Source organism: Anomaloglossus baeobatrachus, chromosome 4, assembly GCF_048569485.1.
Source record: "Anomaloglossus baeobatrachus isolate aAnoBae1 chromosome 4, aAnoBae1.hap1, whole genome shotgun sequence".
Classification (NCBI taxonomy): domain Eukaryota; kingdom Metazoa; phylum Chordata; class Amphibia; order Anura; family Aromobatidae; genus Anomaloglossus; species Anomaloglossus baeobatrachus.
The window spans coordinates 329,924,460-329,946,741 of NC_134356.1; the positions used below are offsets into that span (position 1 = coordinate 329,924,460).

Genomic DNA, 22,282 nt, shown 5'->3' on the forward strand with positions numbered 1-22,282 from the left:
CATGTGATCGGGAGTGAGGGGAACTGAACGTGATAGACTGGGAGCCGGCATCTGACTGCTGCGGACGCTGGTAACCAAGGTAAACATTGGGTAACTAAGTGAAGTGCTTTGCTTGGATACCCGATATTTACCTTGGTTACGAGCGTCCGCCGCTCTCAGGCTGGGGAGAGAGAGAGGAGAGACGGGGGAGAGAGAGAGACGGAGGGGAAGAGAGAAACTGATCACGCCAGGCTGGTTTCTGGGCATGCTCAGTAGAGCAAGCAGGATCCTGTCTATTAGCATGGCAGCGTTCACATGCGTTTGCGTGCAGTATAGTCAGGATCCAGTGAAAAACAGTATTTGGACGCAGCTCAAAAACGCTACAAGTAGCGTTTTTGAAAAAAGTTAAAAAACTGCAAGTCGCTGGATCCTCACTATAACGCACGCAAACGCATGTGAACGCATGTTGACGCGAGTCCATTGCAAATGCATTGAAATGAAAACGCATTTGCACTGGAGCTGTTTTTGCATTAAAAAAAACGTTCATGACGCATGTTAAAAAAAACGTAGTGTGAAAGCAGCCTAAGTAGAAACATAATTAAAGGATTATACAGTCATTATGAAATGGATTTTCAGAGTAAGTATATCAGCCTCATGCGGTCTAAGAGATCTTTTTTAATTATGTATGCAGTTTGTATTGTGAAATCTAAAGATAGATCTCATTAAATAGAGAACTACTTATTTGATTTTTTGACATTCAATATTGTATTATAGCTGCAGGAGAAATGTGTGACCAGCTACAAATTGCACCCGGAATAACACCTGATTGCCTAGGGGTTCAGAAGTTCCCGTCAAGCATTTGAAAAAAAGAAAATGGTCTCCATATAATGGAAAAAATGCATAGTTTTTACTATTAGTTTATCAAATAATGTACAAAGATCATGAAAGAGAATCAACATGGGAACAGCATATTTTAGCATATACACCTATGGAAACATAAGTTTATTTGACCCCTAGAGTGGAAGTCCCAGAATTGAAAGTTATTATATATCTATAAGGGATAACAACTGGGGGTTAAACAGGAGGAGAAAACAATGTATATCGCCCAGATAATACAGGCGGTCCCATCAGTCCTATAGACAATGAATCGACTGTGCGCACCTATGCCGCAGTTAGGACAGGGCTCTGCAAATCTGGGAGTGCTCAGTTAAAGAAATGTTATATTTCTGTGGTAGGTGAACCCTTTCATAACTAAGAAATCTACTGTATCTCTATGCAGATTAGTATAACTGAATGTGAGCCTACAACAGGAGGAAAAATAGTAAAGCAGAAGCTGCAGACTGTTTCATTGATGGGTGTCCTCGTGGGGACATCTATACGTGGCCAGTATCATCTGTCTGAAATGAAAGGCAATCATCAATATTAACCACATTACCAATTAATACATTCCTGTTGAATTTCCAATGCGGTTAACATGCTCAGAGAGAAGGATTTTGAAGTACAATACACCGCTGCAGAATATAAATGAACTGTCTAGACTATATGAGGATGAGACCTATGAAGAATCAAATAAGACATCAGTGGAGTTTATTTCAGGTGTTAGCATAAAATTGCATTAAACACCTGAAAAAAGCACATATCACACAAAGTCTAGTACAGACTAATTACAGCAGTGCTAATGGTTTGGAAAAAGTTATAATTAATGATATTGATTGCTATTAATAGAATACTGAGCCACCACCTTATAACAATAACACATATTTTACCATTTTGTGGGATTGGTGGAAAACCTGGAAGATGTTCCCTACCTTCCAGTCTCCATTTCATTTTTTTAATCAAAAATCATTGCTGTGTCCATATTCCTACAGAATTATAATTAGATATTTCATAAAATTAATACACAATAAAAAAAATTCTCAAAATTCAACTCTTACACAATGAAGCTTGCTTCTACGCATTAGATGAACATTGTCCAAACCACTTGTGTTGGCAGTATTGGCCAACAGTCCAATGTGTTACGCCCCTCATAAATATTACACTAATGTCGTTGGAACCTGCCGATTTTGAGGCGTTCAGCCGAAGGACAAATGTGTTTGGGAGTGCCAAAAAATTGATGCTGTGGGAGATAAGTAAGAGATTTTGGGCTGATGATCCTTTTGTTCACGCGGAGATAGGTCAGTGGCTCTTTTATGGAGAACACAGGAGCTTGTATGAGCAAGTGCTCTTGTGTATGATAGAACTAATCGAGATTGTTGCCTGACAGATGATAGGCCTAAACAAACCATTGTTCAGTGGACAGCCATCTACTGTGTATGGTAGGCCATATCAAGGAGATGAATCTGCTTGATAGATTTAAATATGCCAAATGAAGGCTATGTTACTCTGACAGAAATGTGTTGTTGCCTGGCTTAAGATATTCCTTTCTATAGACTATTCTATTTGTGATTAATAAACGTTTTATTCTATGATTCCCATTGGTGCTGATTGTTGTTCTACTTTTGCAGTTGGAAAACATAACATAAAAAAGGTGTTTTATAATTCTCACATATAGGCCGGTCCAGTCTGATGGGTATTGCTAGTCTTGATCCAGCGACTCCTCTCTTCTTGCTCCATGTGGATGGAGCATCTTGCGTCACCTACACAGTATCCTCCATTGCGCTCCTGTGCAGTCGTACTTCCCTCTGCTCTGTCGAAGGCAGAGCGAAGAACTGTAATGCGCAGGAACGGGGAAAGGTCAATAGGGCAGAAAAAAGTACGCGTGCTTAGGAGCGTAATGGAAAACACTTTGTGGATGACGTAGGATGCGTCATCCACATGAAGCAAGAAGAGAGGAGGCGCCGGGTCAAGATCAGCAACGCCTATCTTACCAGATCGCCATATAGGTGAGTAAAATAAAAGTTTTTTTATGTTATTTAGATCATCTTGGGGACTTATATACACAAGTGTTACTTACTGGTGGTGGTGTTGCAGGTTATAGGAGAAAAACCTGGTGACAGGTTCCCCTTAATCATATGGCCAACTTACAATTTAGTTATTGTATGTATAGGCCAAAGGCAGCATAGACAGCTACTTTTTTCCGATAGAAAGCTTTTAAGTTTCTTAAAGTTTCTAAATGTTTACATTGGATTTGCACCAACTTGAAATAAGATCCTGCTGTATATATTTCTGTTAAAGTACTCTATTTCTTTTCTAGACTTATTTGAAGAATGTCTCCCACTGTTCATCACCAATTGAAGAAAATCGATTTGAAGTTACCTCGCCAATACAGCGCCTTGATTTATTAATGGGCCAATTTAACAATGTGTTGCTGACATCCATTTCCATCTTCATTCAAGGTGACCTTACCATAGCCAATCTAGGCACATCGGAGGGACGGTTAATACAGGTAAACTCAATCAATAGACACTATGCTTTAGGTTTTAGGATAATATGAGATGAAACATTCCTAGTTTTGGATATATAGTATACATCAACTACTGCGACTGAAAAAGCACAGTTATAGTAGTTGCCCTGCTGCTAAATATGCTATATTTTCATACAAAATAGCAAGTTACCATAAACTACATATGAATATTACAATGATTTCTTGCTGTACAGAGATGACATCTCTTTGAGTTCACAAGATGATCAGCAGCTCCTTGCACATTTCTTTGAGAAACTGTTGATGTGTGGCAACCTTCAGTGTGTAGATAAGAGTTTCTCAAAGTATCAGTCTTCCAGTCCAGTTCGCACTAAAGGTGTTACGGGGGGACCGGCAGATTAGGACCAGGGGGTATATATCCTAATCGCCAATCGGGGCCCACCGTGCTCCAGATGACAAAGGAGCTGCTGGCACCTGAGGGTTAGGCGGAGACTATAGAGCTGGATGGCTCTGAGATAACCCAGGAACTCTGGGAACCGGTCACGTGTGTTGGGACACGTCAGACCGGACGACAACCCGATTAGCGTTTTGGTGCACCTAGCGCTACACCAACCACGTGTGCAGGAAACACGTCAGGCCAGGTGGTAACCAGGTAGCGTTGACCGGAAGACCGCCACGAAAGCGCCCTGTCGGCCACGTGTGTAGGACACGTCAGGCCGAGCGGTCCTCTGATTAGCGTTTCTGGCCACCTCTTGACTGGCCACGTGTGTGTAGGACACGTCAGGCCAAATGGGTACACCAGTAGCGTTGACCGGGAAGCCGAGGAGGATAAGGAACACCCTGTTAACTCCACAGGGGTCCTGGGGTACGCTGTCCGTGCGCGTAGGGGGCACAACCGGACAGGTGGCGCAGCAGGTGCGTTGTCCGTGTGCGTAGGGGGCACAATCGGACAGGTGGCGCAGCAGGTGCGTTGTCCGTGTGCGTAGGGGGCACAACCGGACAGGAAGCACAGCAGCCGCAGCCCAGTTAACGCCACTGGGCTGCTATAGCAAGACTGGAACGGCAGGAGGGAAGCATGGCGCCTGACCCTGATGTGCCGAGCCACGAATCTTGGCGTGACAGGCACCGTTCGCCTAACCCTACCTACCGCTTCCCAACATAGGCTTATGCCGCAATGAGGCTCTAACATGGAAGTGTGCTCTGACTGAGCAAAAGTGAAGACTGCGCCCCTCCATGTTGTCTCCATCCCCTTTTATAACCTGGGTCCGCCCCAAACCCAGGGTGGAACCACCAAGGTCCAATAGCAGAGTGCCATGTCATCAGTGACGTCACATGCGACCCATCCGGAACCGCCACATCATTGATGACCTCATGGCAGCCACGCCCCAAACACTTCACCAGTCATCGTCTGACGACCAATACTGAAATGCCAGATCATAGGGGCGGGCCTCTGCGAGCCAGTCCGGAGTTGCCACGTCATCAGGACACCTGACACCCTCTGCCCTATCAGGGCCTGCCACCTCACGGACATGCTCAGTGAGGTCCTTACCGGACCTAGCCTCTCGTGCACTAAGTGCCTGAGCATGCCCAGTAGCCTGAGCAACAGGCTCAGAAAGCAGACTATCAGTTTGAGCATGCTCAGTAGGCACATCCCAGAACTTAGACACAGCACGAAGTCCAAGTACCTGTGCAAAGAGGCTGTTAGGGTTAATTGTGGGAGCATGCTCAGTAGCCTGAACTGAGGACTTAGTCTCAGACATAATACAATCAGGCTGAGCATGCTCACTAGGCAAAACACCGGGCTTAAACTCTGGCTGGGGTAAATCAGCGTACGCATGCGCACTAGCCGCCTCTCCACACTTAGACGTGGTGGAAGGAACAGCCAACTGGACGACCCGAGGCACGACCAAGAATGGCAGCCGGCGCCTGGGCGCAACAGGAACCGCAGCAGGCTGCTTGCGGCTATGGCGGCGCCGGTTCGTAACAAAAGGCCCCTTTACACACTGAGAGTTTCTAGCGATCCCACCAGCGATCCCGACCTGGCCGGGATCGCTGGAAAGTCTCAAACAGGCAGATCTGGCCAACGACGCAGCAGCGATATGGAACTGCAGAACGACCTCTCTGGTCTTTGGGGACGTGTCACACAGCAGCTATTTGACGACTCACACCTATGTTAGGGGCATGGTATTTGGCACTGAAGCCACCTAGGTGTCCTTTTTACACGCCCCCTCAGCTCTGATTGGTGATCGTTAGTGCATTCTTATTGGCAACCCCGAGTTTGGATAGATTGGCAAAAGTTCCGCTTGTATATCCTTTGTTCCTAAGCTTCTGTTGCTTAGCTGATCTTTGTAGAGTTCTCTGTGCGGCGACCATCAAACTTAACTGAACTGGAATTGTTTTGTAAACAGGAATGGTCAAATATACCTTCATCCAGGATCCAGGAACTCATTAAAAGCTACAGGAAGCGACTAGAGGCTGTTATTTTTTCAAAAGGAGGATTTACAAAATATTAATGTCACTTTTATGTTGAGGTGCCCATACTTTTGCAACGGTCAAATTTTGTTTAAATGTGGATTGCACATTTTCTGTTAGTACAATAAGCCTCATTTCAATCCAGAAATATTACTCAGTCCATCAGTTATTAGATATATGAAACTGAAATAGCTGTTGCAAAAACCCAAATTGTTATAAAGGAAAAAGGTTAACATTAATAGGGGTGCCCAAACTTTTTCATATGACTGTATATATATGTAATTTTTAAAGCCCTATTGCACATATCTAATTATGTTAATGTTTTAATGATTATATTAATATTTACTGCTATAAAAATATTCAAAGCTGTCAATATGACTCATTGAGATGTTCAGGGTTGATTCTTATTTTTTGTTTGCTACATGCAAATCTTTTAATTGACAGATCAATATTGTTAACATTGCTAGTGATCACTTCACAGTAAGTTGGCTTAAAGTAAATTATATTGTCAGTTGACTGACCACAGGACAGATGAAAAGTAAAGTAAGTTCACTGTATAAAAAACGTGTAAAATGATGTAATTGTGATTCACAGACTATATTGGGGAAGCATCTCTAAATTAAAGTATTGTGGGGCATTAGGAGATGTTTGTGCTATAACATCATTAGTCGGGAACAGTTGAGTTTTCTAAAATTAAAGAGTTTTTTCAACAATTTACAAGCATAAGTGAGTCAGGTTAGAGAGGTCATCATCAAGGTAGAACTGATTTTGCCCACAGCTATTCTCCTTGCTTCCTTAGAAGAATATAGGTGCCATTTATTCCGTTAAATGAATATATCCTTCAAAATCACATTTTATTTAAAACAGACCTTGTAAACATATTTTGGAAAAGCTTTTATTGATATTATTGTGAATCTATATTACAAACAGTACTGATAAGCTTTACTGGATAGACTGGGACAGCATTAGCAAACTCATCTCATCATCTATGGCAGGGGTGGGCAATTAATTTTCCCATGGGGCCGCATGAGAAATTGGGATGGTTTTAGAGGGCCGGACTAATATAATTAACTCAGTTTTACCCAGTACTGTATACAGTTTTACCCAGTACTGTATACATCCCTTCATATACAAACAGTAAGTTACGGACTGTGTGACCCCTCGTGGCCCTGCACGCACACACGCACACATGTCCGTTTTTTCTCCGGCAGCAGGGGTGTCACACAGACCGCACACAGATGTGATCTGTGTGACATCAGTGTGACACGTACCAGAGAAAACACGGGTCTTTTTAATAAAAAGATTTTCTATATTTACCTCTCTCCAGCGCTGCTGTCTCTGGCTCTGCTGTCTCTGGCTCTGCTGTCTCTGCTGCCTCCCGCTCCTTATCGCTGGTAATTATACTCACTGAATATTCACTGCAGTGAGCAGCTGGAAGCAGGGACAGCGCTGGGGACTGCATCGCTGGGTGAGTATACAGGTGTGTGTGTGTGTTGAGAACCTGGAAGCCGGAGCATCTCGGGGACTCGTTAAAGTTCCCAATGAACTCTGATGAACCCATGAAGCTGTAGCGTGGGTGTCGCAGGGTGGTCATCAGAGTTCATTGGAGACTCTGATGACCTCCTGGAGGTCATCAGAGTCATCAGAGTCTCCAATGAACTTGCTTGCAGAATACTCACCTGTCCCTGCGGTGATGTTCTCAACGGTGCTGTGCCCGATGCTGTCATCGCGATGCTCCGGCTTCCAGGTCCTGAGTGCGGTGAATAATCAATGAATGAGCGGTGGTCAGGAGCGGGAGGCAGCAGAGCTGAAGAAAGCAGGTAAATATGGAAAAGCTTTAATTTTAACAGACTCGTGTTTTCTCCGGTACCTGTCACATGTATGCAAACAGGTATATACCTGTAATATACATCACTGCACCCCCATATACACCTGTAATATACATCACTACACCCCAATATACACCTGTAATATACATCACTGCATGCACCCCCATATATACCTGTAATATACATCACTGCACCCCCATATACACCTGTAATATACATCACTGCACCCCCATATACACCTGTAATATACATCACTGCACCCCCATATACACCTGTAATATACATCACTACACCCCCATATACACCTGTAATATACATCACTGCACCCCCATATATACCTGTAATATACATCACTGCACCCCCATATACACCTGTAATATACATCACTGCACCCCCATATACACCTGTAATATACATCACTACACCCCCATATACACCTGTAATATACATCACTGCACCCCCATATAGACCTGTAATATACATCACTACACCCCCATATACACCTGTAATATACATCACTACACCCCCATATACACCTGTAATATACATCACTACACCCCCATATACACCTGTAATATACATCACTACACCCCCATATACACCTGTAATATACATCACTACACCCCCATATATACATGTAATATGCATCACTGCACCCCCATATATACCTGTAATATACATCACTGCACACCCATATGCACCTGTAATATACATCACTGCACCCCCATATACACCTGTAATATACATCACTACACCCCCATATATACATGTAATATACATCACTGCACCCCCATATACACCTGTAATATACATCACTACACCCCCATATATACCTGTAATATACATCACTACACCCCCATATACACCTGTAATATACATCACTACACCCCCATATATACCTGTAATATACATCACTACACCCCCATATACACCTGTAATATACATCACTACACCCCCATATACACCTGTAATATACATCACTACACCCCCACATACACCTGTAATATACATCACTACACCCCCATATACACCTGTAATATACATCACTACACCCCTATATACACCTGTAATATACATCACTACATCCACATATACATCACTAGACCCCTATATACTACACCTGTAAAACTACATTGCCATATACTACATCACTACACCCAAATATTACTCACCCCCCCTCCACTCCACTCCCCCCCACTCCACTCCCCCCCATCCACTCCCCCCATTGTCCCCTCAGGTTACTAGTCACCACTCACCTTTCCCTCCTCATGCACCTCCGTACGGGCTCCCGCTGACATCCTTCTTCTCTTGTACGGCCCCCCGCTGAGCTGCTTCCTCTCTCCATAGAGGCCCCGGCTGGTGCAGCTTTTTCTCCTGCCGGGCGGGAACTTTTCAAATGACACACACGCGCGCCGTACTGACAACATCAGGGCGCGCGCGTGTGTGTCACAGAGAAAGTGCCGGTAGGCAACAGAGGACAGATTCCTGCGTTCCGCTGCTGCACTGTGCGGCGCTGCAGGATCTGTCCTCTGTTCCCTGCACGCCGGCACGCAGCGTGTTATGAGGGCAATCTGACCACGGGCCATCCGGAGCCTGGAGCTCCGGACAACAGGTCAGATTGCCCTCATCAGTGACCGGCCAGCAAGGACGCCCGGAGCCAGGCGGGCCGGTCACAGAGAGTAGGCGGGCCGGATGTGGCCCGTGGGCCGCCCCTTGCCCAGGTCTGATCTATGGGTAGGAGACTCAATTACATCTCAGTTATATAGTTAGAGGGCTGAATAAGGCAGAATAATAACACTATACAACACTATACCCCATATGCTTATATACCGCTTAACAGTTAGAGCCTGGTCTCATTGGGAAAAGTCTGTATTTAAATACTTCCTTAAAGGGAGCCTATCACCAGATTTGGTCCCTATAAGCTGAGGCCACCACCAGTGAGCTCTTATATACAGCATTCTAGAAAACTGTAACATAAGTGCCAATGTTGCTCTATATAATATAGAAATGACGTTTATTATACTCACTTAGGGGGACAGCCAGGTCCGATGGGCGTCACTGAACTCAGGTCCGGCACCTTCAGGTCCGGCACCTTCTCTCTTCCATCCATTGCCCACCTTCTTCCCGGCTCCTTGTGGATGACGCATCCTACATCAACCAGACAGAGGCCTCGATGGCACTCCTGTCAATGTGCACTTTGCCCAGCTGAGGACAGAGAAAAGTACTGTAATGAGCAACCGCGAGGAAAGGTTAAAGACCACCCGTGCTTGCGCACCACAATACTTTGATCTTAGCAGGCCAGATCAAAGTGCTCATGCACAAGAGCACCATTGAGGCCTCTGTGTGGATGATGTAGGACACATCATCCACATGGAGCTGAAAAGGAGGACAGTGATGGACAGAAGAGAGGAGATGCCGGACCTGAGACCAGCGATGTCCATCGGACCTGACCGCTCCCCCTAGGTGAGTATAATAAAGGTCTTTTTTTACTTTATACAGAGCAGCCTGGGCAATTATATCATCATTGTAGAATACTGTATATAAGGGCTGACTGGTGCTGGTTGCAGCTTACAAGGGAAAGTCCTGATGACCTGTTCCCCGTAAGATTGTAAAAATCTATCACATTCCAATTGACTTCCACTCATTTCAGCTTCCATAAAGCATATAATATACCTTCCTGTAATGTCTATATTGCCAATAGGGAAAGTATGAGTCTCCAACATGCCCAATTACTTTTTTTAAGAATAATAAATAAATTACATATTAAGAAATAAATTACAAAGTTACATTTAAAAAAACACATTATTTTGCTTTCATATCATTTAATTATAGAAAATAAATGAAATATTTGAGTCATTCCCCGTAATATAATGGGTGATATTGTGGCTTGGCAATAAAGCTTCTTCTTTAAATGCTTATATAAGTGTTTGGCTTAATAGTATACTGTGTTGATTGATTTCACGATGATGCAGATGAGAAAAAATTCATTATATCTATACTTCGACAGATGTTTTTAGTGAAAAGTCTGGAGTTGTTAATAGTAGCATATTTAGTGGGATGTTTTGGCTATAGAAGTGTTGGGGTCTGTCTTCTGCTCACTAGCAGCTCTTTATTAGACAGTGTGAATATGACAAAGCAGACGGTAATATAGTTCTCGAGGCAGCTGCCAAGTAGAAGGAGGAAAAGAGAAACAATTTCACTTCCTTCCTATGCTGGACTTGGTGAAAAGCTTCATGCTAGTTTTTTTCTGAAAATTTGCAGCTGTTTGGGCCTCTCACATTGTTAGGGTCTAGGCTGCGGCTGGGAAACAGTCCTCGGAGTACAGCTGTTGGGCGCAAAGTGAATCAGGTATTTTAAAATGGGTTTTTTTCTGGAAAGTGTAAAACCGGGCAGCATTGCCCGTTAACATCACTCTTCTACTGTTAAAAGAATGTCAGCAAGGTAATTAGATATTTCAGCAGAAATAGGAAAGATACGTCAGTATTTATTTCAGGACGGACTTGTTGAACTGTAGATTGGGTCACTTATTAGACGGTAGCGGTGGTGTTCATTATGTGCGAGAATCAGAGCGTGAAGCAGAAGAAGACACAATGACAGCTTCCTTGCTCAATGAACTTTATGGAAATATTAAAACATGGTCTTCTGTTCAATTATTGCAAGTAGAATTTTTTTTTTTTCTAAATCTCGTTAATAATTTTCTCAAAATTAAAGAAACATTGATACATACAATGGTATCACATGCCCAATGTTTTAAAGGGGTTTCCAAATAAATAATAATAATAATTTGTACTTACCCCTTGATGCTCTTCTGCTACAACATCACTACTCCAGTTGTCCTCAATGGTAATGGAAGTGATGACATCCCGAAAATCAGACATGTGGCCGTGGCAGCCAATCATCAGCCTCAGCAGGACAGAATGTTATCACTTTCAGTGCCAGAATGTACGACGAAAGTAGAACAGAAAGAGATTCAGGGGGTAAATAATGTGTATTTTTTACTTTAGAACCTTTCTACCCTGGGGCAGATTGTGTAAAATCATATGGAATGTCCCTGTAAGACTAGTGTCATGTTTCTTAGTGCACATAAGTAATCTTAGGTATGTTGGCAAGATTATTACTAACAAGCTAACACTACGTACCATCTCTGAGTTACTAAGTTACAACTATATTTTCCACTGTCGTGAGCAATATTTGTTGGTTGTTTTTTATATATATATATATATATATTTATATTTGATTGTTTTTATATATATATATATATATATAAATATATATATATATCTGACATTTACTGATGAATGAGCACTATCATTCATGGGTGCTAGTCACTCGTAATGAGCAGTTAGACAGTCGGACGGGTAGGACTCATAACCGAGTGTAATGGAAGTCAATAAGGAACTTGAGCATTTTTTTGGGAAAATCTTCCTAAAAGTGAGCTTGACAGGTACAATATGCCCCCAGAACCACAAGTAGTTCTGAGTGCTTATTGCTAATCCCTGCCTAACTGTCCCTGTATACAATAGCATAGATAAAGCGATCTTTAGAAAAAGTATTTCTAAAGATATTTTATCATATGCTAATGAGGCCAGTGACTAGACACAAGGGCGTTACTTCCCCCGACAAGTGCTAGGTGTAGCAGGGTTGCTGCAACAAACAAAGACACTGAGCGAACTTTTTAATACGGACTGGGATAATAAACTCATTCGCCACCATATTTCTCTTACTGAGGACATGGAGGGAGAAAAGCCAAAAGACTGTTGGATCTGCACACACAGTCCTATTTCTTCAAAGACTATGCCTTATTTAGCCTTACCTCTGGAACCACAGGAGGTATTGGTACCAGACTGTATACACAATGAAACCTGGACTCAATCTAGATTTTTGGGAGAAGATGTACCTCGTGATGTATCTGCTACATTGACTATAGTTGGATGGGTCACTAAACCCTGGTTCCAGCTAAATATCACTCGACCCGATGGATACTCGTGGTGGATGGAATACGATTCAGACATGGGCATAATTGCCAAAATAAAGACTAAGATTCCTCATTCGGGCCCCATTCCCCATGATGGATTATGGTTCAGTCTTCAATACAATGGTGTTGGAAATTGTGGAGAAGACAATAACTGTTTCTATATACATACACATGACTCAACCAAGGACAATGAGACAGTATATCAGAAGGGTATTGAGGGCTGTACATCATCATTTATTAGACGGACTTTTAGGAGGGAGCGGGGTAGCTGTATCTCGGGTATGACCGGAAAACAAATGAACAATACGTGGTGTGCTCATAAAGTCATGAAGGGGCTTCTGAATCTGCTTTATTGTGTACAAAGTCAAACTCACTTTTGTATTTTCCCAGAGGGAGTGTTTTTGGTTTGTGGGAATCGTGCTCACAAGTGGGTGAGCCCTGACATGAGAGGGGTCTGCACACTTGCCAGACTTACACCAGCCACTTTCATAGTTCCTCATAGTGAAGTAGATGTAGCAGCTGTCCCAATTCATACCTTGTATAAACGAGCAGCAGATAATAAACCCCGGCCAAATGGTAGGCCTCATGTAGTAGAATTGGGAAAAGCAAATAAGGTATTTAGTGCTATTTTCATACACCCTTTCTTAATGCAAATGTGGGACAAGCTAGTAGAGTCCACTGACTACCTGGATGATCAAATTTTTCGGGTTCTTGAGATTCTAAATGCTACCAATGCTATACAAAAACAATTAATTGTAGTCACTAACCAGCATACTATAGTGCTAGACTTTGTGACAGCAAAAGACGGCGGAATGTGTCAAATAATTGGTCCTGCCTGTTGCCATTACATTGACCCTGCAGGCAACCTCCAGGTTAGAGCAGATATACAGAAAACAAGTGAACTTAGGGATAAATGGTTAAAAGAGCACGATGCCAACAAGGACTCCTGGTGGGGAAATACATTTTCTTTTATGAATCCAGCCAATTGGTTTAAAGGCATAGCAGGTTGGGTTTCTGGCATTATACAAACCTGTATGCAAATATTGTTGTTCTGTCTACTGCTTTATATAGCTGTAAAAACATTGATATATGCATTACCTAAACTATTGAATAATGTATGTTCTAAGAGTCCCAGCATTGAACCCTCTGTAGTTTACTACGGACCCCAAATGGCCTCTGCTGACCGGGAGTAGGTGTCCACACTGAGGGTGGATGGGTGAAGTGGTAGGAAGACCCCTCATGGGTACTAGGCCCATGAGCCAGCAGCTCCTGTTTGGACGCCTACTGACCGTGTAGTGAAGGTTATACCATTTACAAAAGGGGGAAATTGATATAGAAGGGTTAATAGTTTCTCTTTTTCTTTATTAAAGATTTATTGTTATTAGTAAGTATATCTGATGGTAGTTCATAGTCATTATGGAGCCTACGGAATAAGAGACAGACTCAAGGATTATTATGGTTTCTAAATGTTCTTCTTATCTCATATGCATGACTCTACATTTTTGTTTTGCTAAAACTTAAAGGTCATATGAACAATTAGTAAAGTTCAGCTCGAAGTTTTTTTCTTTTTCTTTTGCAATATCACATTGATCTGTAAATGGTATAAATAAACTGTACTTTGATGAAATAAACAGAAGAAATTGATCATGCCCACATGGATGCTGGTCTTTTCTCTCCGAGCGCTCGATCTTGATTAGGTCTGAAGAGGCCTAACTCAAGAGAACCTCACTGGTGATCCCATAAGCTGACTTGTGACAAAACAGAACAGCTACAACACCCTCTTAGCATGGTAACATGCTCAGAGGGTTGTACTAACGTGCTACTTAACATAGCATCACTAGCGGTGACGTGCGTACCTGTGTCCGCTGTCTCTGCTGTTCAGATGTCCCCAGCACTTCTGGTCATGCGCACTAGACCTTGCTGAGGCTGGGACGCGTACACCCGACTTTATACTGTGCATGACCGGTAGTGCTGGGGCTTCTGAACAGCGGAGACAGCAGACACAGGTATGCACGTCACCACTGGTGATGCTGCATTGAGTAGCATATTAGCACGCCCTTGTGGGTGTGCTACCATACTAAGAGGGCGGACTAGTTGGGGGAAGTAATGCCCTCATGACTAGTCGCTGGCCTCATTAGCATATGATAAAAGATCTTTAGAAATACTTTTTCTAAAGATCCCTTTATCTATGCTACTAGATACTGGGACTGTTAGACAGGGATTAGAAATATGCACCCAGAACTGCTTGTGGTTCTGGGAGCATAGTGCACCTGGCAGGTTCCCTTTAAAAATACTCAAGTTTCCCATTGACTTCCATTACTTACATGAGTTAAACTCATCCGAGCATCGAAATGCTCGTTACGAGTACCGAACACCTGTGCATGGTAGTATTTGCTTATCACTAGCCACATTTCCTAAAATATGATATAACCAAATATTAGAAGTAAGGAATCAGTGTTTGATAATGTTACAGCAATTGTCAAGGTCCTCCCTAATATGTATCAGAGTAATAATACATTTGAGTGTTGTACTCCACATATATGATGTGACTACTAAAAATCTTTTCTGTCTTTTTTTTTAGGTGGTTGTTTCACGTTCTAGTCATGCTCAACCCCACCTTAATATTCCACTTGATACCTGTCCTGTTTCTCCAACAGTACTTATTAATGAAACATCCAAAAATAGTGGATACATGTTAGTGAGCACAGGAATGAAGGTAGGGCAGTGCCAACCAGAGTTCTATATAGAATTACTGAAACATCATAATGGGCATAATAATATACATTGTGATTGATACACGTCTCGACAGAACGTTTTATTTAAGAGCTGTCTCTCTTGATATATTGGATTGCAGTCATTTTTGATTGGATTGATTTGGATTGATGTCAGTTAACATCATTTTGTACCGCAGGTCGCTAATTTCAGTAAGTCAGGCATTAACCAAACATAGGTTTATATCATCGCCATACTCATTATCACAAGGAAGTGGCTGCGCTTTTTATTGCTTTTATATCTGATTACTGTGAATGTTACTGTGTAAGAATTACTTGGCAGGAAACCTCCACCACAGTAAAAGTCCATGATATTCACATTCTTTATTATATGAGATCAACAGGAGAACAAAACTAGTTTAATGTCACTGCAAAATGTAACACGGAGCAAGCCAAGGTTTCACACATGCAGCATTTTTAATAGGATATTTGTTAGTGGGGGGTTTTAGACTATCTGAAGTTACTTTAAAGGGTTGTCCACCTTTGGGGACATTTGTTTTCACTTTAATGCATATATTTTGGGTTAAACATTATTTTTCCATCTGAGTTTCAATAAAGAAGTGGTTCACCCATTTTCATTACTGGCCACATCGATATTATGTTGAGAAACAAGGTTTCTCTCAAATACCTTGTGTCGCCAATAGTGCCTGTGAGCGGCGCTACTGCGGTCCGCTCATCCCCTTCGCGTGACCCCCGGACTCCGTAACCTCTGATGTCCAGTGATGTCACATCAACTGAGGCGAGGCATAGTCTTCCCAAGTGACTTGGCTGTGAGCGTCATTTCACAACTCATCACAGCCCAGCGTCGCTCGTGCTTGTAGCGCTCTGCAGTGAAGGAGAGAGCACGCAACATGCTGGGCTGTGATGAGCGGTGAAATGACGCCCACAGTCCAGTCACTCAGGAAGACTGCGGTGCGCCTCAGTTGACATGACATCACTGCACATCAGGGGTACACACAGCATGGGGGGTCACGGGAAGTGAGTGAGCGGCCTGCAATAGTGCCACTCACAGGCACTATTGGCAACATAAGGTATTTGAGAGAAACCTTGTTTCTTAACATAATATCGATGTGGCCAGTAATGAAAAGAAGTGAACCACCTCTTTAAACATTTTTCACCATTTAGCTTTTGTAACCACAAATACACATATTTTATATATATATATATATATATATATATATATATATATATATATATATTCCCCTTTAAGATATTATTTTTACTTTACAATGTCACTTTATAAAATATTTTTGCTTTAGGTGTTTATGGGGTTTTGCTTTGAACTTTTAGTATTTTTTTTCTTTTAAAAAAATGAATGATACAGATGTTTCTATTCTCGATGTTTTCCCATGGGTTTCTCTATGGGACTTGATAAATGCCAGAAAGAATGCATGTTTTAACGGGCTGCAAAATAAAAAATAGATTACAAAATGCTTGTAAAAATGTCATTAAAATAACAGCAAAAATGCTGTTAAAAGTGCTAGTGTTTTCACAAGCAGGTTATCAATATGATGATGATTACTAAAAAGGCAAATGTAGAAATCCTCCTTCAAGCATATGGATTAGCCATGATGTCAGTGCATGCAGGGAGCGTCTGTTCACTTCTAGATCTGTGTATTGCAGATAACAAAGGTGCCATTATTGGGACTCGGCTGTGAACAGCACAGGTCCTGCAGCAGTTGCCTCTCCACACCTACATACATGAAGTGCGGCTGGTGCAAAGACCATTGCTCCACAAAACAGGACTGTTCTAATGAAGAATGGACTCCAGACATCTGCTCTCCTGTCATTAGCAAGGTAAAGAAATAGATGTTCACATATGTGAGAATATTATTGACGCTTGCACAGTATTTGTTGTACATATTAGTAATCCTTATTCCTGTGCCCAGTAAACCCTGCCGCTCACCAATGATTGTCAGCTTTCTGCCTATACACAGTGTACTAAGCATGCTGCCAATCAGTTTTGTGGGTGAAGTGTGGGTGGAGCTATACAAAGCTCAGCATTCAGAGAATTGGTAGATCAGAACATAAAAGAGTATTTTTTATAAAAACTGCAGCAAGCAGCCCAGTAAGTAAAACACCACTGTAATTGGGGTCTCTGTCCCTATATCATGCTGCTCTAGGAAGGGGTAGCAAAACTCTAATAACAAATTAGAGCTACATAAATCATCATAATGTGGTTTAAGTATTAAAATGTTTTCTAGACTGACTCATATGGGTCTTTGGACATGGCCCATACGAGATAGGCTATCTTGGTCTTGTGCCATCCACTACTGCTTGCCAGTTTTAGGCTATGTGCGCACGTTGCGTATTTACATGCAGTGACGCTGCGATCTGCACCGCAGCGTAACTGCATGCGTCCTGCGTCCCCAGCATTATCTATGAAGATTATGCAGGAGCCGTGCGCACGTGGCGTATTAGAGCGCAGCGCTTCAGCTGCTGCCGGAAGCGCGCGTTCTAAGAAGTGACATGTCACTTCTTTCCTGCGCTCTGCATGCAGTCCCCGCTCTGTCTATGGGAGGGGCTGTACTCAGAGCGCATGAAATCGGCTTTTTTTTTTTCCATTACGGACTCTTTCTGCAGCGATTTGAAGCGCATGTGTGCTGTTCAAATCGCTGCAGAAATTTCTGCAGGGCAGAATGCTACATGCGCACATAGCCTTAAAGTCATTCAATAAATTTCATACAATACATTTTGACTATTACAGATAGGTATACTCTCTCTAGTTCTTAATTAAGGAAGGAGATGTGCTGTGTAGCTCTACAATTGATCAGTTTTAGTCATCACCAGCACTGGAAACAGATAATCGTTGGGGGTTCCAGGGCTTGTACACCCACCGATCAGAACCTTAAAAGGCCCGGACAACACCTTTTAAGGTGATAGTAACCTCGGCCACAATACCCAATAATTAACATCTTTCACCCACATTAGTTTGGGTATATTCCAAGAGTGGAATGAGTAGTAGAGAGCATAAGAGCATTCTATAGTTAGGTTTAACAAGATTAATGGGTGTGGGTTTACTGTTCAGATTTTTGGGGACTTTTTTTGTATTTTGAAAATGTCACCTCCATCTTGTTACTGCCTTTAAAGTGCCGTTGTAATAAGAAGTTTACAACATCTTCCTGCAAAAATACAAAGACACTCATCTCAACTGCCATCTGTTTTCTTAGGACAAATAAAAGCACACAAATATGGAAACATCTAGAAATGTGAGCCTGTTAATTGCTTATTTATGTACTATTTTACCATGTTTGAGAGTCAATATCACAAAACCACCCAACCTTCCACAATTCTACCAAACTGATACAAATTTATGTTAATGGAAAGTTGTTCTGCTGCGTTGCATGGGGTTTAAGTGTTGCAGCCTTAATTTAGCCATGTAACTGGACCTAACAATGCCTTTCATAATGTATATAGCAGAGATTTAGGTATTGTCTAGATACGCGATAGTTAATTTTAATGAGCTATTCTTGTCAATGATGAACAAATTAAACTGCAATTAAGAAATGTCTGTATCTGGTGTATTTAAGAGCATTTCCACTGTGGCAATGGATGCAATTAGATGAGCTCCATTTCCACTGCGCAGCCACAGATTTAAGTGTTGTTTCTATTTACTTTTATACTATTTTTATTCCTGTGTATCCTTTAATTAGATTCATTTCTAGATGTAGTGAGAATGATTAATGCAGCAATAGAAATCATTTTTTGTGACGATTCATTAGCCGGACTGCTTATATAAATTGCATCTGTCACATAGTGATGACAGGAAGATTTTATTTGCTTATCTCTCACAGTATTTTTCTGTAAGATTAAGTCCCTTCAAGCTAAACAGTTTATGACAATATGAAAGCATTAGAAGGCTTTTTTTTTACTATATAACCTAAATTATGAGCCACCCAGAGTATACATCATTATTATATAACCTGTATTAATATCATATTAAAGGGCTTTTATAGAATTAGAAAAACATGGCTTTGTTCCAAAAAATGGTTCAATGACTGTCCATTACTTGAGACTTCCTTGCAGTTGATCTCCACTAAAATGAGCTGTGAAAAGGGTGCGGAGAGCAAAACTCACTCCCCATTTATATGTCATTCTTGGTGTATACAAAAGCTCAAAAGTTTGGGGTCATACAGACAATTTTGTCTTTTCCATGAAAATCATACTTTTATTTATCAAATGAGTTGCATAATGAATAGAAAATATAGTCCAGACATTGACTAGGTTAGAAATAATGATTTTTACTTGAAATAACAATTTTCTCCTTCAAACTTTGCTTTCGTCACAGAGTGCTCCTTTGCAGCAATTACAGCTTTGCAGACCTTTGGCATTCTAGCTGTTAATTTGCTGAGGTAATCTGGAGATACTTCACCCCATGCTTCCAGAAGCCCCCCCCCACAAGTTGGATTGGCTTGATGGGCACTTTTTGCGTTCCATATGGTCAAGCTGCTCCCACAACAGCTCAATAGGGTTGAGATCTGGTGACTGGGCTGGCCACTCCATTATAGATAGAATACCAGCTGCCTGCTTCTTCCCTAAATAGTTCATGCATAATTTGGAGGTGTGCTTTTAGTCATTGTCCTGTTGCAGGATGAAATTGGCTCCAATCAAGCACTGTCCACAGGGTATGGCATGGCATTACAGAAGGGAGTGATAGCCTGCCTTATTCAAAATCCCTTTTATATTGTACAAATCTCCAACTTTACCAGCACCAAAGCAACCCCAGACCATCACATTACTTCCACCATGCTTGACAGATGGCGTTGAGCACTCTTCCAGCATCTTTTCAGTTGTTCTGCATCTCACAAATGTTCTGTGTGATCCAAATTCCTCAAACTTCGATACGTCTGTCCATAAGACTTTTATTCCGATCTTCCTCTGTCCAATGTCTGTGTTCTTTTGCCCATATTAATCTTTTCCTTTTATTAGCCTGTCTCAGATATAGATTTTTCTTTGCCACTCTGCCCTGAAGGCCAACATCCCGGAGTTGCCTCTTCACTGTAGACGTTGACACTAGTGTTTTGCGGGTAATATTTAATGAAACTGCCAGTTGAGGACCTGTGAAGCATCGATTTCCCAAACTAGTGACTCTAATGTACTTGTCTTCTTGCTCAGTTGTGCAGCGGGGCCTCCCACTTCTCTTTCTACTCTGGTTAGAGTCTGTTTGTGCTCTCCATTGAAGGGAGTAGTACATACTGTTGTAGGAAATCTTCAGTTTCTTGGCAATTTCTCACATGGAATATCCTTCATTTCTAAGAACAAGAATAGACTGTCGCATTTCACATGAAAGTTCTCTTTCTGGTCATTTTGAGAGTTTAATGGAACCAACAAATATAATGCTCCAGATTCTCAACTAGCTCAAAGGAAGGTCAGTTTTATAGCTTCTCTAATCCGCAAAACTGTTTTCAGCTGTGCTAACATACTTGCACAAGGGTTTTCAAGGGATTTCTAAACATCCATTAGCCGTCTAACACAGTTAGCAAACACAATGTACCATTAGAACACTGGAGTTGTAGTTGTTGGAAATAGGCCTCAATACACCTATGTAGATATACATTAAAAAACACGTTTGTAGCTAGAATAGTCATGTACCACATTAACAATGTATAGAGTGTATTTCTATTTACTTTAATGTTAGCTTCATTGAAAAAAATGTGCTTTTCTTTAAAAAATCAGGAAATATCTAAGTGACCCTAAACTTTTGAACTGTAGTGTATATCATACATGTGTTCTGATTATTAACAAATTGTAATCTAAATGTAAATATGTTCCAACTATACATTCCCCAAAACACCTCAATTATTATGTTTGGGCCACTCTCTACAGAGATTATTATAACAAATGGTATACTTTGAAAGCGATTTTGTGACTATCGGAAAAAATTCCAACGCCATTCTTCCCCATTGCTTAATATTAAAATAGTATTATAAGGTCTTGTGCCCACGTTGCTTTTTTCATGCTTTTTTTTCCTTGCTTTTTTAGGCAATAAAAGCAAGGAAAAAGCATCCCAGCAAAGTCTATGAGAATCCTCACTTGCTGTGCACACACTGCTTCTTATTTCTTTGCAGTTTTTGTTGCTGAAAAAGAAGCAGAATGTCAATAATTTCTGCATTTTTTTCACCAATTGACTTCAATGGAGTCAGTGAAAAACGCTGGAAAAAATGCATGTGTAATGCACACGTTGCTTTTTTTGTGCTTTGTTATGTGTTTTTTTTACGTCAGTGTAGTTCCCTGCAGCCATTTTCTCATCTCGCGGTCTTTACCGCGGGACCTTGCTGCAGGGAACTCCGGTGACGTCACAAGGTGAATTGAGTTCATGCCAGCGGATCACCAGGGTTTCCTGCAGATCAGTCGGCATGAACTCGGTTCACCTTGTAACGTCACTGTGGTTCCCTGCACTTAGGCCATATAGATCTTTACCGTGGGACCTTACTGCAGGGATCTCCAGTGACGTAGGTGCCCTGGTCTGTGAGGTGATCTGTACCTCAGTAACCTGGAGTCATGGTGACGACCGCAGCATTTAGAGGGTTAAACTGCTCTTGGCAGCTAGAGCCGGGTCTTGGCTGTAAGATCAGCCAGCGACCCAGCGCACTCTTAAAGTACAGCACCTGAACCCCCGCAGTCGTCATGATGTAAAAAGACATAAAAAGAAGCATGGAAAAAAGCATGTGAAAAATGTGCAAACACAATAAAAATGCGCGGTTATTTCATGCCAAAACATGTGTTTTTATGTGCAGATTTTCTGCACATTAAAAGGCAATGTGGGCACATAGGCTTAGTGTGCTTTTGCCCTTCCCTGCTAGATGTAGTATTTGTAGACGTAGCTTTCGAAACTTCACAAAAATGCTTTTAGCTGCTTGATAAATATGGAACAAGTCATCCAAGAGAGTTCCCA

The 22,282-nt window shown here is 41.8% G+C and overlaps 1 protein-coding gene across 1 annotated transcript in view; it reads left to right on the forward strand.

Moving 5' to 3' along the window:
• The window catches only part of MET (MET proto-oncogene, receptor tyrosine kinase), a 213,239-nt gene that overhangs the window by 80,234 nt on the left and 110,723 nt on the right, over nt 1-22,282 (forward strand). Inside the window, exons 3-5 of the mRNA XM_075345034.1 lie at nt 3,173-3,364; nt 15,198-15,332; nt 17,011-17,184. Coding sequence (XP_075201149.1) covers nt 3,173-3,364; nt 15,198-15,332; nt 17,011-17,184 — 501 coding nt within the window. The remainder of the gene's footprint in view (nt 1-3,172; nt 3,365-15,197; nt 15,333-17,010; nt 17,185-22,282) is intronic.